The sequence below is a fragment of the Cariama cristata genome, unplaced genomic scaffold (genome assembly GCF_000690535.1).
Source record: "Cariama cristata isolate BGI_N322 unplaced genomic scaffold, ASM69053v1 scaffold11959, whole genome shotgun sequence".
NCBI classification, from domain to species: domain Eukaryota; kingdom Metazoa; phylum Chordata; class Aves; order Cariamiformes; family Cariamidae; genus Cariama; species Cariama cristata.
The window spans coordinates 1-12,970 of record NW_009634064.1 but is presented as its reverse complement, the minus strand read 5'-3'; the positions used below and the strand labels follow the sequence as shown (position 1 = coordinate 12,970).

The window sequence follows — 12,970 nt, the reverse complement described above, 5'->3', positions numbered from 1 at the left end:
GAAGCTGGGGCAGGGATGGAGCATGGAGCAAGGAAACCTCCTACCCTGGTGCAGGAAGCCGCAACTTGCTGTGAGAGGGGAGGATGCAGGCGGTGTTGGATGTAGGAGGTTCTTGCCTGCTTGCTCATTCTGTTGTGTACCTGGTGCTCTTGTTCTTTGTGTGGCACCTGAATATTGCAGGTTTGCCTCTGCGAGGGATGGGACAGTAGAGGGAAGAACTCCTTCGGGGAGTATTAAAGCTGTTTTAAAGCTGACTAGGTCACCGCCGAGGGGTATAGTTGAAGAACATCCGCTACACCTTCTTGGATAGCCCTGGTAAAATCCCAACCAGCCAGGTGGTAGAAGAGTTCCTTCCCAGCCTTGCTTTCTGGCTGCGTCTTGCAAAGCGGGTGAGCCCTGGTGTTTTCCTCTGAGCTGTGGGGAATGCCTTGGCACGGTCCCTTCCAGGGCCGCGTGGGGAGGTGGGGGAGGCTGGCAGCCTGAGCCCTCCCCGGCTCTTCTCCGCTCACCTGGTGCAACCAGAGGGAGAAGTTCTGAACCATTTGCTCTCAAAGGAAGGCCGCTTTGGCCACAGGCTTGAAACATGAGCTGCTAGGTAGAAGTCACTTTTTCCATTCAGTGACCTTTTCTTTTTCCACCCAGGAGCTGTGCTAAAGTTTAACCTAAAACAGGGAGGTGAGAGGTGCTCCCTGCATTTAGAGTAAGGGCGTTGTCAAAACCAAATGGTTACAACAGTGTTCAAATGTTCTCTCCAAACCTGAAAATCCAAGTTGCTAAGTCCACATGTTCCTGAGCCAGAGCAAACACCCCTAACGGAAGCAAACATAAATGTCTGGCATGTGCTTTTCAACTCCACAGGGCTTTTCCTACTCCACGTGCTGCCATCATCGCCGTTGTCGCTGGGGTGGGATCTGGGTGCTGCCTGCTGGTGGGGAGCAGGCCAGGTTGGGGGTGGCACGGGCATGCAGAGCAGAGCTGGCCGTGTACCAGTAGCCCACCATCTGCCTCTTCCTCTCTCCACAGATTTTGCTTTCCCCTCGTGCTGGCTTCCCTCCCTACGATGGCTACTGGTGAAGAGATCCCCCCTGCGCTGCAGGACTCATGGGGGGAGTTCTGGCTCTTCCGTTTCTTTGTTAATGCTGCTGGCTACGCGAGTATTGTGGTGCCGGGATTCCTCCTCATCCAGTACTTCAAGAGAAGGAATTACCTGGAGACAGGTAAGGGCGGGAGCTTCTTTTCCACATCGTGCCTCCCTCTGAGCTCTCCACACGCCCTCGGTCAATGCGGTTCAGTGCTGACAGGTTGTTTCCCCAACTTGCTTTGTTAGACCAGGCTTGAGCCACTCACAGAGGTGCATCCCAGAGCTGTATAGGTGCTACCCGGAAACAAATTTCTCCAAGGCCCCTGCACCAGCAGATGGGGAGGCTAGTAAGGAGGGAGGCTTCACCTCTCAAGCTCATGCGGCTTGTGGTGCCCAGGCTGTGGTTAATTCTGACTCGGTGTTCTCTCTCTTACCCGATTCAGGCCGAGGCATTTGCTTCCCTGTCATCAAATCATGTGTGTTCGGCTCTGAGGCAAAGTCTGTACACCAGGAAGATGGCTCCCTGCCACCCCGAGCAGAGCCCACAGAGTCCTCTACAGCCCGACAGGTCTTCAAGCTGCTCTTCTGTGCTGCTGGCCTACAGGTAGGGGCCCTGTGCGTGTGTCCCGTCCCACTCTGGGAGGAGGAGGAGGGCAGCGGGTTTGTGGCTGTCAGTTCCTTGAAGACCAAGGATGCAATGCTGTCCTTGATCGGGCCAGGGTTGGAGGCTGGGGGACAGCCTTTCAGCCAGGATAGTCCACCAGAGCTGTTGGTCACCTCTGAGGGCTGTGGAGGTCCATTTAGCTGGTGTCATCTGGGTTGGGACCTCCTGTCCATCTGATCGCAGTCCTCTGCAGCCATGGATAGGGGAAATTCTGTGATTCAGCAGATTGCTAGGGCTGCTCTTGTTCCGGCCCTCATGTCAGAGCAGCAGATGGTTTGAGCCCTCTTATCTCCCAGGCTCTCCTCTGAGTCACTTTCTGGGGCTGATGCACCCTGCCTCCATAGATCAGGTTTGAATACTGGAGAGAAATACTGAATTCAGCTACAGAGAAACAGAAATTTTTAATCTTAGTTTTCCCTAAGTCTCAGCTACAGCCTGAGCATCATTAAGAAGGGCAGCTTTTTGAGGCTGTGAGGACTGAAAATAGAAATGTGGGCATTGTGATAGAAAACCCCACGCATCCCACATCCTGCAGAAGACACCCACTCTCTGGCCTGCTGTGCCAGCCCATTCAGACTTGCTGTGGGCCACCAACAAGCCCGTCCATCTCACTGCGCCTGAGTTTCTTGGGAGGGGATGTGTGGTGAGAGGAAGTCTGTGTTACTTCTGTGAAGGGCTTGGTACTATTGCACCAGAAGTAGTGGAGGTGACAGCCAGAACAGTGCTTATCCCTGGAGGACAATTTCATCTGCAGGGTTTGAAACTAGAATTGATTTGGATGGAATAACTGTGCCTAGGGAGCTGGAAGCGAAAACCAATGCAGAGGCCACTGGGAAAACTGCCAGGACCTGCTGCAGGGAGCTGGCACTAAAACCGCAGCTGTGCATTGGTAACGTTCCCCAATTCTGTCGGTCTCGTTCAACAGGCAGCTTAAAGTGTAACTGCTTGCTATACACCAGGATATTTGCTTTGCAGACTTCTCTCCCCTTGAAGAGGCTGTAAACTGAGCAGGTTTGGTTTGGGACAAGATGTTCCTGGTTGTAACCACACAGGACAGTGGGTTCCCTCAGATGGGTGGAGTTGGGGGTGGCCTCATCCCCCAGTGTCTCAGGGAAGAGTTGCTGTGCAGAGGATGAGGCAGCGCTGGGGCAAGCAAGGATCTCCAGGGGGTCTCTTCTTCCCGTGGTTGCTTGCAGCTGCCGTTGCGGGTTCTGACTCTCCCTGTGCTCCTCTTGCTTCACAGGCCTCCTACCTCACGTGGGGCGTCCTCCAGGAGCGTGTGATGACAAGAACGTACGGTGCCACCGAAATGGACCCTGGTGAGAAGTTCAAAGACTCTCAGTTCCTAGTGTTCATGAACCGCATCCTGGCCTTCACCGTGGCTGGTCTGTACTGCGCCCTGACCAAGCAGCCGCGCCACGGGGCTCCTATGTACAAATACTCCTTTGCCTCCCTCTCCAACATCCTCAGCAGCTGGTGCCAGTATGAGGCACTCAAATACATCAGTTTCCCCACCCAAGTGCTGGCCAAGGCCTCCAAAGTGATCCCAGTGATGATGATGGGCAAACTAGTGTCGCGCAAGAGTTACGAGTACTGGGAGTACCTGACTGCTGCCCTCATCTCCGTGGGGGTCAGCATGTTCCTGCTCTCCAGTGCTCCCAACAGGCACGTGTCCACCATCACCACTTTCTCAGGCATAGTCCTCCTGGCTGGCTACATAATCTTCGACAGCTTCACCTCCAACTGGCAGGATGCCCTCTTCACCTACAAGATGTCTCCTGTGCAGATGATGTTTGGTGTCAACGTCTTCTCCTGCCTTTTTACGGTGGGCTCGCTCTTGGAGCAGGGTGCCTTGCTGGAGTCGGTACGCTTCATGGCCCGCCACTCGGAGTTCACGGCCCACGCCGTGCTGCTCTCGGTGTGCTCTGCCTGCGGCCAGCTCTTCATCTTCTACACCATTAACCAGTTTGGGGCAGCCGTCTTCACCATCATCATGACACTCCGCCAGGCCTTTGCCATCCTCCTCTCCTGCCTCATCTATGGGCCCACTGTCACGGTCGGGGGCGGGCTGGGCGTAGCCATTGTCTTCATGGCCCTCTTCCTCCGCGTCTATGCCCGCAGCCGCATGAAGAAGCGCAGTAAGAAGCTCCCGCCAGGCGAAACCCCTGTACAAAAGGTCTAAGAAGCTGTGGCCATGGCGTTTGAGCCGTGCCTGCTGTCCTGCCTCCGCTTGGGGGTACTTGCTTGATTTCTCAGAACCTGCTGAGGAGCAAGGTGGGGTATGAATAGGCTGGACCAGTGACTCAGTTTTCCACCTGCTTTTCCTGCAGAAGGGGCTGGAACAAGCCCAGGGAGTGCTCCGGGCTGCCACAGCTCCAGACTTTTCCATTTGCCTTAATGGGTCAAAGACTTCCAGCCAAGACACAGGCCTGGGGGCTTGCATCCTGGAGGAAAGCCAGCATGGGGCTGCTGGTACTCCTGCCCCACCTCTGTCTTGTGGCTTCTCTCCAAAGTCACGGATGAACAAGGGGACATTTTTCCCTGGTACCGTCTTGCCTCTGGCTAACGCTCCTCCATTTCTGTCACTACTACAGAGCTCAGCAGGAGGAAAGGGCAGGCGAAACACTAGCTTTCTTTTTGAAACACTTCCATGTGAGGCAAGTCCCAAGCTGAGCGTGTCCCAAGGCAGGGGGAGCGCTCAGCCCCCCTCCCAGGAGGTGCTCCAGGTAGGACAGGCACAGCTACGGGAAGGACTCCCCGCCTGTCCTACCCCAGGCCTGGGATCTGCTCTGGGAGGGCACTCTGCAGCAAAAGCCGGTACCTCCCCGTTTGGTTTTATCAGTTCCTTGCCCCTGTTCTGAAACACTTTTCTTTGCTCCCCTTGGCCTAGGCCAGTTTTTATGCAGAGACTGAGGCTGGCCAGTACGGTTTCCAAGGCTTGCTGAGTTGTTTTTAGGTTGGTTTTTTTTTTTGGTTACATCCGCTGCTGTTACAGGCCAAAGGCTGCCCTGCCCAGAAGCCCCGGCATCGCCTCAGGGCATCTCAGTGCCACGGTTTCTGGGCTTTGCAGTTGCCATTCAGAGAAGCACAAATAGCCCCTCTTCTTCCTGCCAACTGGAGGCGTTGGCCCCAGCTTTCCTGGGGCCTGGCCAGAGCCCCACTGTGCCTGGAGGGCTGAGGGATGGGGCAGAGCCCGCTTGTGGTGCCTTGTTCCTGCCCCCCAGGCAGCAGGGGAGGGAGGGAGTGGGCACCTGCTCTCCAGGCAGCAGGGGAGGGAGCAGCAAAAGCTGCTTTTCCCCAGGAACCTGGGTTTTCCTGGTTAACTCTTTTCTCCTCAACACAACCTGACTGATGAGACAGCAGGTTTTGGTACTTTTGAAAGGCAACTTTTTTCTCTTTTTATTTTATTAAATTAAAAATATGCTGCATATAGTACCCTGGGGGTAAATGGTCTTTCTAATTTTTTTCCATGTACTTCGAAGGAGGGGAGAGACTTCCAAACCTTTCCTGTGTCCCTAGTCTCTCTGAGACAGCAAAGCTGCCTTTCCTTTCCAAACAGAGGTCCTCCCAGATGTCAGCCAGGGTTGGACCCAAAGCTTCAAGGCCTGACGTGAGATCCTTGCACACACAAGTGGGGAACATAGACAGGTTTAGTGGGCAGGCGGAGGAGTTGTTAGCCTGACTCTGGTTTGCCTCCTGGGTTCCCTGCATAGCAAAGCTTGGGCAGCCCCAGTGGATGTAGCTATAGCTGGCGTAACCAGAGAGAGATGGTGCAGAAGCCTGCTGAGCACCTGCCAGCCAGTGCCACCGGTGCTGTAAGCAAGGCCCTGGAGAAGCCCATCCTTTATGGGGTGCATCTGCACCAACATGAGCTCCACAGGCTCTGCACCAGAGCCAGGGGAGGTTTGGGGGTGGGCAAGCAGGGATGGTTCATCCTACCAGTACATATGGGGGGCCTGGTGAAAAACCTCATCTGTAGGCCTATGCAGTCTAGTCTTGGGCAGGTGTGGGGTCAGAGACTGGGCCTTGGTCTAACAGAGCCGGAGATAGGGGAGACGGGTGAGGGCTACAAGAGAAACAGAGGAGACATGGGGCAGTGCTGAGGTAGCTGAGCCAGCAGGGATAACAGAGCTGCTGCAGAGCACAGCCCAGGCTTCAGAGCGCTTGGCTCTCAGCAGTTTTACCTCTGCTCCTTTAGCTCTGAGCTCTTGAAAGTGCCTGTGCAGCCTCACAGCCTTTCATCCTGCCCCTACAAATTTCCCAGATGTCTATCCCCACCATCTGCTGACAGACTGAAAATGGAATGCTTGGGTTTTTTCCTTTGGTCAAAAAAAAAAAAAAAGAGGTTGTCTGCCAGGATGGCAATGGCATACCTTTTCTAATTTAAATGTACATTTAAAGAAAAAGTGAAAAAATCCAAAACATTCCAAGTTAAAAAGAATTTACTGATTCATTATTTGGCAAAACCTTCCTATCTAGAGAGAAATCTTACTTTTAAACAATTTTTTTTCTCCTGACCCAGGTAAAGAAAACCACCTTGAAGGCATTTGCTAGCTCAGCTCCAGCACTGCCCTAGCAGCCCACACCCAAACAGCTGCCACACTGGCAGCACAGTGCCTTGGCGTGCAGCGAGGGACTCCAGTAAGGCTCTGCCTCTCCTCCCTCCCTGTTGAAGATGGATACTGGCCGAAGCCCACTCCATTTTGTGCCTGTGGTTGCTGGCAAGCAGCCAGCAAGAGAACTGGATGTTGGTGTCACTTTTTTCCCTGACAAACCCCACGGGTGACAAACCCATCTCATGGGGTGTGAGCTCAGGGAAAGGGGCAGATGAATCAGAGGCGATGCCCCAGGCTTCTCCATCATCTGGGACGCAGGCAAAGGTAGGGTAGAGCCAGATACTGCCAAACCCCCCCAGGGCTGCAGAAGCCTAGGAAGGGCAGGCTGGAGGTGGGAGGAAAGGAGGATTTTAGAGCACAGAGCCTTTTGGCCTGAAAGCTGAAGAGACGCAGCTCGAGTACAGTCCTGAGCTGTCACTCCACCCTCTGCTCTGCAAGGGAACAGGCAGATGGCTCCTGCCACAGCTCCTGTCCCCAGGGACGCTCAGATCGGGGCACCCAGCAGCAGTGCAGGTCCTGGCACAGCTTGCCCAGCTGACGGGTGCAGATTGGAAAGGTTTGTTCCCAAGCTGTGGGGCATGCAGTGCTTTAGGTGGAGAACTCCTGCCTGGTGGAGATGACCCCAGCTGCACAGCAGGTCACGTGTTTCTCCTACCCACTTCATGGTGCCTGGGCAGGGAAGGGGTAGAGATCACCTAAAGCAGGGCTCTCAAAACCAGGCAGGGCAGGGGAGAGACCTGTGGCCCAATACCCTCAGGCACAGGCTGAGACCCCTTCCCTCTGTATAGCAGGCATGGAACACAAGGGACCCCACCACGTAAATCACATTGTTCAATACTTTAATTCCAGTAGAACAAAACAACAAAAATAAACAAAAAATAACCAAGCCAACAAAAATACAATATCCTACCCTGGGGGTTCAGGGAGGCAGCAGCTCAGAGGAAGGGCTCTCACCCCAGTGGAACTAGGGCAGGGTTTGATGCCTACTGGGAATTTGGGAGACCCCACGGAGGGGAGAGACAGAGGAAGCTGATGCCACCTCACCTCCGCTCCCCATCAGCTGTTCCTACACAAGCAGAAAGACACAGAACAGGCAGGCCTCAGGCTGCCTGAATCACTCACTACTGACAAACAGGGAATCATGCCCTCCTGCACCCTGCCAAAAACAACCCCAACCAAACAAATCCCCAAAAACCAGACACCACCAAGGAGTCGGTAGTAGCTGGTGGGAGAAAACCCCCCTCTAAGCAGACATGATAGAGGGCAGAGGCCTGGCAGGTGAGGGAAGAGCCTTCCTCCTACTTTAGTCTACCTCTTCCATGTGGGATGCATCTTCATCTCCCTCCAGAGGGGGGACTTCATCAGGGACAGTTGCACTGGGCTCCTCCGCAGTCACCTCATCTTCATCAATACCTGGGAGAGGGGAGAAAAGGAAGAGATGAGGCCTCCAAATGACACCTGATCCCAGAGGTACAGTCTCCCCCCTCCCCACAGCCTGAGGGACTGGGCTGTCAGCATCCAGTAGTTAGGCCAAGCCACAACACCTCCTGATTTATGTTTTTAGCTAAATAGCCAATATGGAGAAAAAAGTTGGGTGCGAGCACAAGCTGTTTCACCAGATGGGTCACATCTTCCATGACAGACTTTTGACATTCATTCTGAAGAAATATAAAGCCTCAGCTTGTCATCTGAGCAGCCTGGTAGTGGCTCCTGACCTTGTGGAGGATAGGAGAGTCCACTCAGAGCCCGGCACCCTCCCAAAGTACCCTGGTTCCAGGTTTCCACTTGCCCCTGGCCACTTTATGCACATGGCCAGTTCTGCACATCACACCAGCATGGCTCACTCATTTCTCCCTGCCCCAAAACAGTCACACACTACCCTGACCAGCTAATGTGCTTTCAGGACCTGCTCCGGGCCTGAGAAGCAGCATGAACACCTACCAAGCCCCAGTTTGATCATCCTGTAGATGCGGTTGGAGTGGGTCTGGGGATCTTCCAAGGAGAAACCAGAGGACAGCAGAGCAGTCTCGAAGAGTAGCACCACCAGGTCTTTGACAGCTTTGTCATTCTTGTCAGCATCAGCCTTCCGGCGGAGGGTTTCCACAATTGGGTGGTCAGGGTTGATCTCCAGGTGTTTCTTGGCCATCATATAGCCCATGGTAGAGTTGTCCCGCAGCGCCTGAGCCTTCATGATGCGCTCCATGTTGGCTGTCCAACCGTAGGTGCTGGTGACGATGCAGCAGGGAGATGAGACCAACCGGTTTGAGATAGTTACCTGCCAATGTAGCCAAGGGTTAGCTGAGCAAGGTCCCTGTATACCCTGGACTGGGCCGAGCCACAGCACACACGATACCCCAGGTTCACCCGAGGACACCCCAAAGCAAGCAGAGATCCTCCAAGCAGCTCCAGGACTGCTGCACAGACTAGTCTGGACAGCTCAGCCAGCACCTTCAGCACCCACTGCATGTTTCCCGCACTTACCCTCTCCCATCAATGCACGTATTTGGGTCAGTGCCCCTCACCTGCAGCCTGGCTGCTTAGAGCAAGATGGTGCATGCTGGGACCTCCAGTCTCCTTTAGTGGCTCCTCTGCAGGAGATGAGAGGTATGCGTTGAGCAGGGGGCCCTGGCCTGCATCATGGAGGGCCCAGCCCCCCTCCCTCCAGCCCAGAGCTGAGCTCCCTGCCCGTCTCACCTTCTCCACTTTCTTATCCAGGATCTCTTTCATCAGTTTGCAGAGGGTCTCGAACTTGGCCTTGCTCTCCTCCATCTTCTTTTTCTCCTCCTCATCCTCAGGCAGCTCCAGCCCCTCTTTGGTGACCGATACGAGGGTCTTGCCATCAAATTCCTTGAGCTGCTGCACGCAGTACTCGTCAATGGGCTCTGTCATGTACACCACCTCAAAGCCACGCTTCCGCACACGCTCCACAAAGGCTGAGTTGGCAACCTGCTCCTTACTCTCCCCTGTGTTTGTGGGGGGTAGAAACGAGATGTCATCAAGATTTAAGAGCTGGTTATAACAGGACTAACAGCATCAGTCACTTGGAACTCCCAGCATAAAACTGTCTGCAGCCAGGGTTCTAGGAGGCCTGGTGGTCTTTCCCCAGCCCCCAGGGATGGGCTGCGATTCAGCAGGGAGGGCCTGCCAAAGGCAGCAGGACCTACCCGGAAAAATTTGCTTTAAAAGTTAGGGCTGGTAGGCAGGTAGCCTGCCTCCACCTCGCTAGGGCACGGAGGAGCTCTGGCTCACCTGTGATGTAGTAGATACTCTTCTGGGTCTCCTTCATACGGGAGACGTACTCTGAAAGCGAAGTCACCTCATCGCCCGACTGGGACGTGTGGTAACGCAGCAGCTCCGAAAGGCGCTTTCGGTTGGTTGAGTCCTCATGGATACCCAGCTGGGGGCAGAAGAGATGCATGAAGCCTCCAGGATGGGACCTCCATGCACTTGGCCACCCCTGAGGCACAGCCATCTCTGCCCACCCCCTCCCCGATCGTTTGAGTGTTGGGCCTAGGGCAGCCAAGGGGCCAGCTGCCCACAAAGGCTCCCTGCGGCATTCGCAAGACCCCCTCTGTCCTAACGCCCGTGCAGAGAAGACATGGCGCAGGGACAAGATTGCCCCTCAGGCAGATGGGTCACGGGCCCCTCCCTCCTCCAGGTGCAGTGTGCCCAGCTCACCTTCAGATTCTTGGAAAAGGCCTCGTAAAATTTCTTGTAGTTCTCTTTGTCCTCTGCCAGCTCGGAGAAGAGCTCCAAGCATTTCTTCACAATGTTTTTGCGGATCACCTTGAGGATCTTGCTCTGCTGGAGCATCTCACGAGAGATGTTCAGAGGCAGGTCCTCTGAGTCCACAACACCCCGGATGAAGTCTGAGTAGAAGAAATGAAAACAGGAGTCAGGTTAAGAACTCTGAGCTTCATCACAGGAGGAAAAGTGCTAAGACACTGACTGCTGTGCACCCCCACCAGCTAGGGTCTCATCCAGCCGCCTTGTACTGGGAGCAGTACCACAGGCTGTGGGGGTCCCAGCTCCACACTGGGAGGCTGAGGCAGGGGAGCTCTTACTTAGGTACTCGGGGATGAGCTCGTCACAGCTGTCCATGATGAAGACACGCCTCACATACAGCTTAATGTTATTCTTCTTCTTCTTGTTCTCAAAGAGGTCAAAAGGGGCACGGCGCGGGATGAAAAGCAGAGCCCTGAACTCCAGCTGCCCTTCCACAGAAAAGTGCTGCAGAACCAGGAAGGAAAAACAGCTGCTGGAACACTTCCCTTCTACCCCTTCCCCCAGGACCCACTGTGGGCAGGCTGAACTGCTGTTCCTCAGCACTGGGGCTAGCAGGGGGGCACAGCAGGGTCTCTGGCATCCAAGCAGCCTGCATTTCCCCCTCCTCAGCCCCACTGACCACTACATGCCAGGGGTCTCTGGCATCCAGCAGGCCTGGACAGCAGAGTCATGCTTCCCTGAAGCCCAACACCCCCTCCTGTCCTGCTTCTAGGCTGGCACTACCAACCCCTCCACTGGCATGGGCACTGCAGTGCATATTGAGGCACTACCAAGCAGCCCGGGAGCCCTCAGTCCCACTGAGGCACAACCATGGTGGCTCTGGGTATGGGCTGGAAAGGGGCCCTGTGCCTCTCCCTGGAAGCCAGGGTGGCCCAGCACCCACCTTGACAGCCAGGTGGTCCTCCCAGTCGTTGGTGAGGCTTTTGTAGAACTCGCCATACTCCTCCTGGGTGATATCGTCAGGGTTGCGGGTCCAAATAGGCTTGGTCTTGTTCAGCTCCTCCTGGTCAATGTATTTCTCCTTGATTTTCTTGGTCTTTTTCTTCTTGCCTTTGTCTCCCTCCTCCTCCTCATCAGAGCCCACATCCTCAATTTTGGGTTTCTCCTCATCTTTGGATGCTGACTCTTCCTCTTCCTTTTCACCTTTCTCCTCCTCTGCCTCATCATCACTGATCTCTTTCTCACGCTCCTTCTCCAGCTGAAGAGGAAGGGACAAGCAAGAGTCAGGTTTAGCCTCAAGCAACTGTTACCAGGAATCCTTTTGCTCCAGATAAGAGGAATGGGTGTCCTCCAAGGCCCAACAAATGCAACACCTGGAACCAGGGCTTCTCCTGAAATCAGCCCTCAGAGTCACTCCACAGCTCATGCAACCAAAAGCTGTGTCTGAGATGATGAGACAAAGGGCAGGAAACCCTCCTCCCTCCATGGCTGGTTTAGGTGACCTCCAGCTGCACAAACCAAAGGCCAAAAGCGTGGCTGGATACCCGCCACCTTCACCTCCAGTAAGCCCCTCGCCTCAAATCACCTCTGGCCACAGAAGCTGGGAGCACCACTGCTCAATACCCAGTGGCCAGGAGCTATGGAAGGGAACAAAGAGGCTGTATTCTGCCCTTTTCTGGGCTCCTGCTCCCAACACCACCTGCCCTTGCTCTCCAGCCTTCCAGTGGGTCCTTTTTTATCATTTGTTCTTTGTTTTCTTAATGCTTCCCAACCTTGGGATTCCAGGCTAAAGAATGTGCCTGTTTTTCTGTTAATTTAACTAAATTGTTTAACCCTTTGGTAACACCCACAGCCCTTCTCTTACGTACATAGAGCGTGATGGGGTAGCCAATGAACTGGGAATGCTTCTTCACCACCTCTTTGACACGCCGCTCCTCCAAGTACTCCGTCTGGTCCTCCTTCAAATACAGGATCACTTTGGTGCCCCGTCCAATGGGCTCACCTACGGCATGGGAAGAGAAACATCCACGTTTCAAGATATAGTGTTAAAGGGCAGAGAGCAAGCAGGAGCAGCTCCTCAAGCCTAAACACTACTTGATACCTAACATTAACAAGCGTGACTGACAATGCAGCACAGCTCTAGGGAGCACCAGGAAAAGGGCTGCTTCTGGCAGAGAAATATGCTTAGTTTTTTTGTACAGCACGTACCATGGTCAGTTCGGACAGTGAAGGAGCCCCCAGCTGATGACTCCCAAGCATACTGCTCATCATCATTGTGTTTGGTAATGACAACCACCTTCTCTGCCACTAGATATGCAGAATAGAAACCCACACCAAACTGCCCGATCATGGAGATGTCTGCGCCAGCCTGTGAAAGCAGAGAAAGACTGATAGACCAGTGAAGAGACAGGAGATGTCCGCAACTGATTCACAGCAGCAAAGAACCGGGTCAGCGTGCAGAGAAAAAGAGGCAAGCGCCAACAAGCAGCCAGCCCTACCCTCAGCTCCTCCCTGCTGCTGGAAAGGTAGGGAAGCACACTAAGGTAGACCAACAGCTCCCACAGCAAAAAAGACAGCAGGGCTGGGGTTATACCTTGTGGCCCAGGCCCTAGGAACTCACGCAGCCAAAAGCAACCCACCTGCAGGGCTTCCATGAAGGCTTTAGTACCGGATTTAGCAATAGTACCCAGGTTGTTGATGAGGTCCGCTTTTGTCATCCCAATGCCACTGTCCACCAGAGTAAGTGTGCGGTCCCGGGGGTTGGGGACTATGTCAATCTTGAGGTCCTTACCGCTGTCGAGCTTTGAGGGGTCAGTCAGGCTCTCATAGCGGATCTTATCCAGCGCCTAAGGGGAGAGGGTGATGCTCACCACGGCCCCCCCC

At 54.4% G+C, this 12,970-nt stretch overlaps 2 protein-coding genes across 2 annotated transcripts; one reads left to right on the top strand and one right to left on the bottom strand.

Moving 5' to 3' along the window:
* Nucleotides 1-858: 858 nt before the first annotated feature.
* SLC35B2 (solute carrier family 35 (adenosine 3'-phospho 5'-phosphosulfate transporter), member B2) lies at nt 859-4,333 on the top strand (the record flags this gene model as incomplete). The annotated part of the gene is made up of 3 exons (XM_009707026.1): nt 859-1,217; nt 1,525-1,685; nt 2,989-4,333. Coding segments are annotated over 3 exons (1,459 nt in total), but the record flags the coding sequence as incomplete, so codon positions are not given.
* Nucleotides 4,334-7,531: 3,198 nt separating this feature from the next.
* On the bottom strand, nt 7,532-12,935 carry HSP90AB1 (heat shock protein 90kDa alpha (cytosolic), class B member 1; the record flags this gene model as incomplete). Its single annotated transcript, XM_009707025.1, has 10 exons — nt 7,532-7,774; nt 8,303-8,636; nt 9,056-9,324; nt 9,611-9,758; nt 10,040-10,230; nt 10,426-10,591; nt 11,031-11,345; nt 11,956-12,089; nt 12,296-12,455; nt 12,727-12,935. Coding segments are annotated over 10 exons (2,036 nt in total), but the record flags the coding sequence as incomplete, so codon positions are not given.
* Between the last annotated feature and the right edge of the window lie 35 nt (nt 12,936-12,970).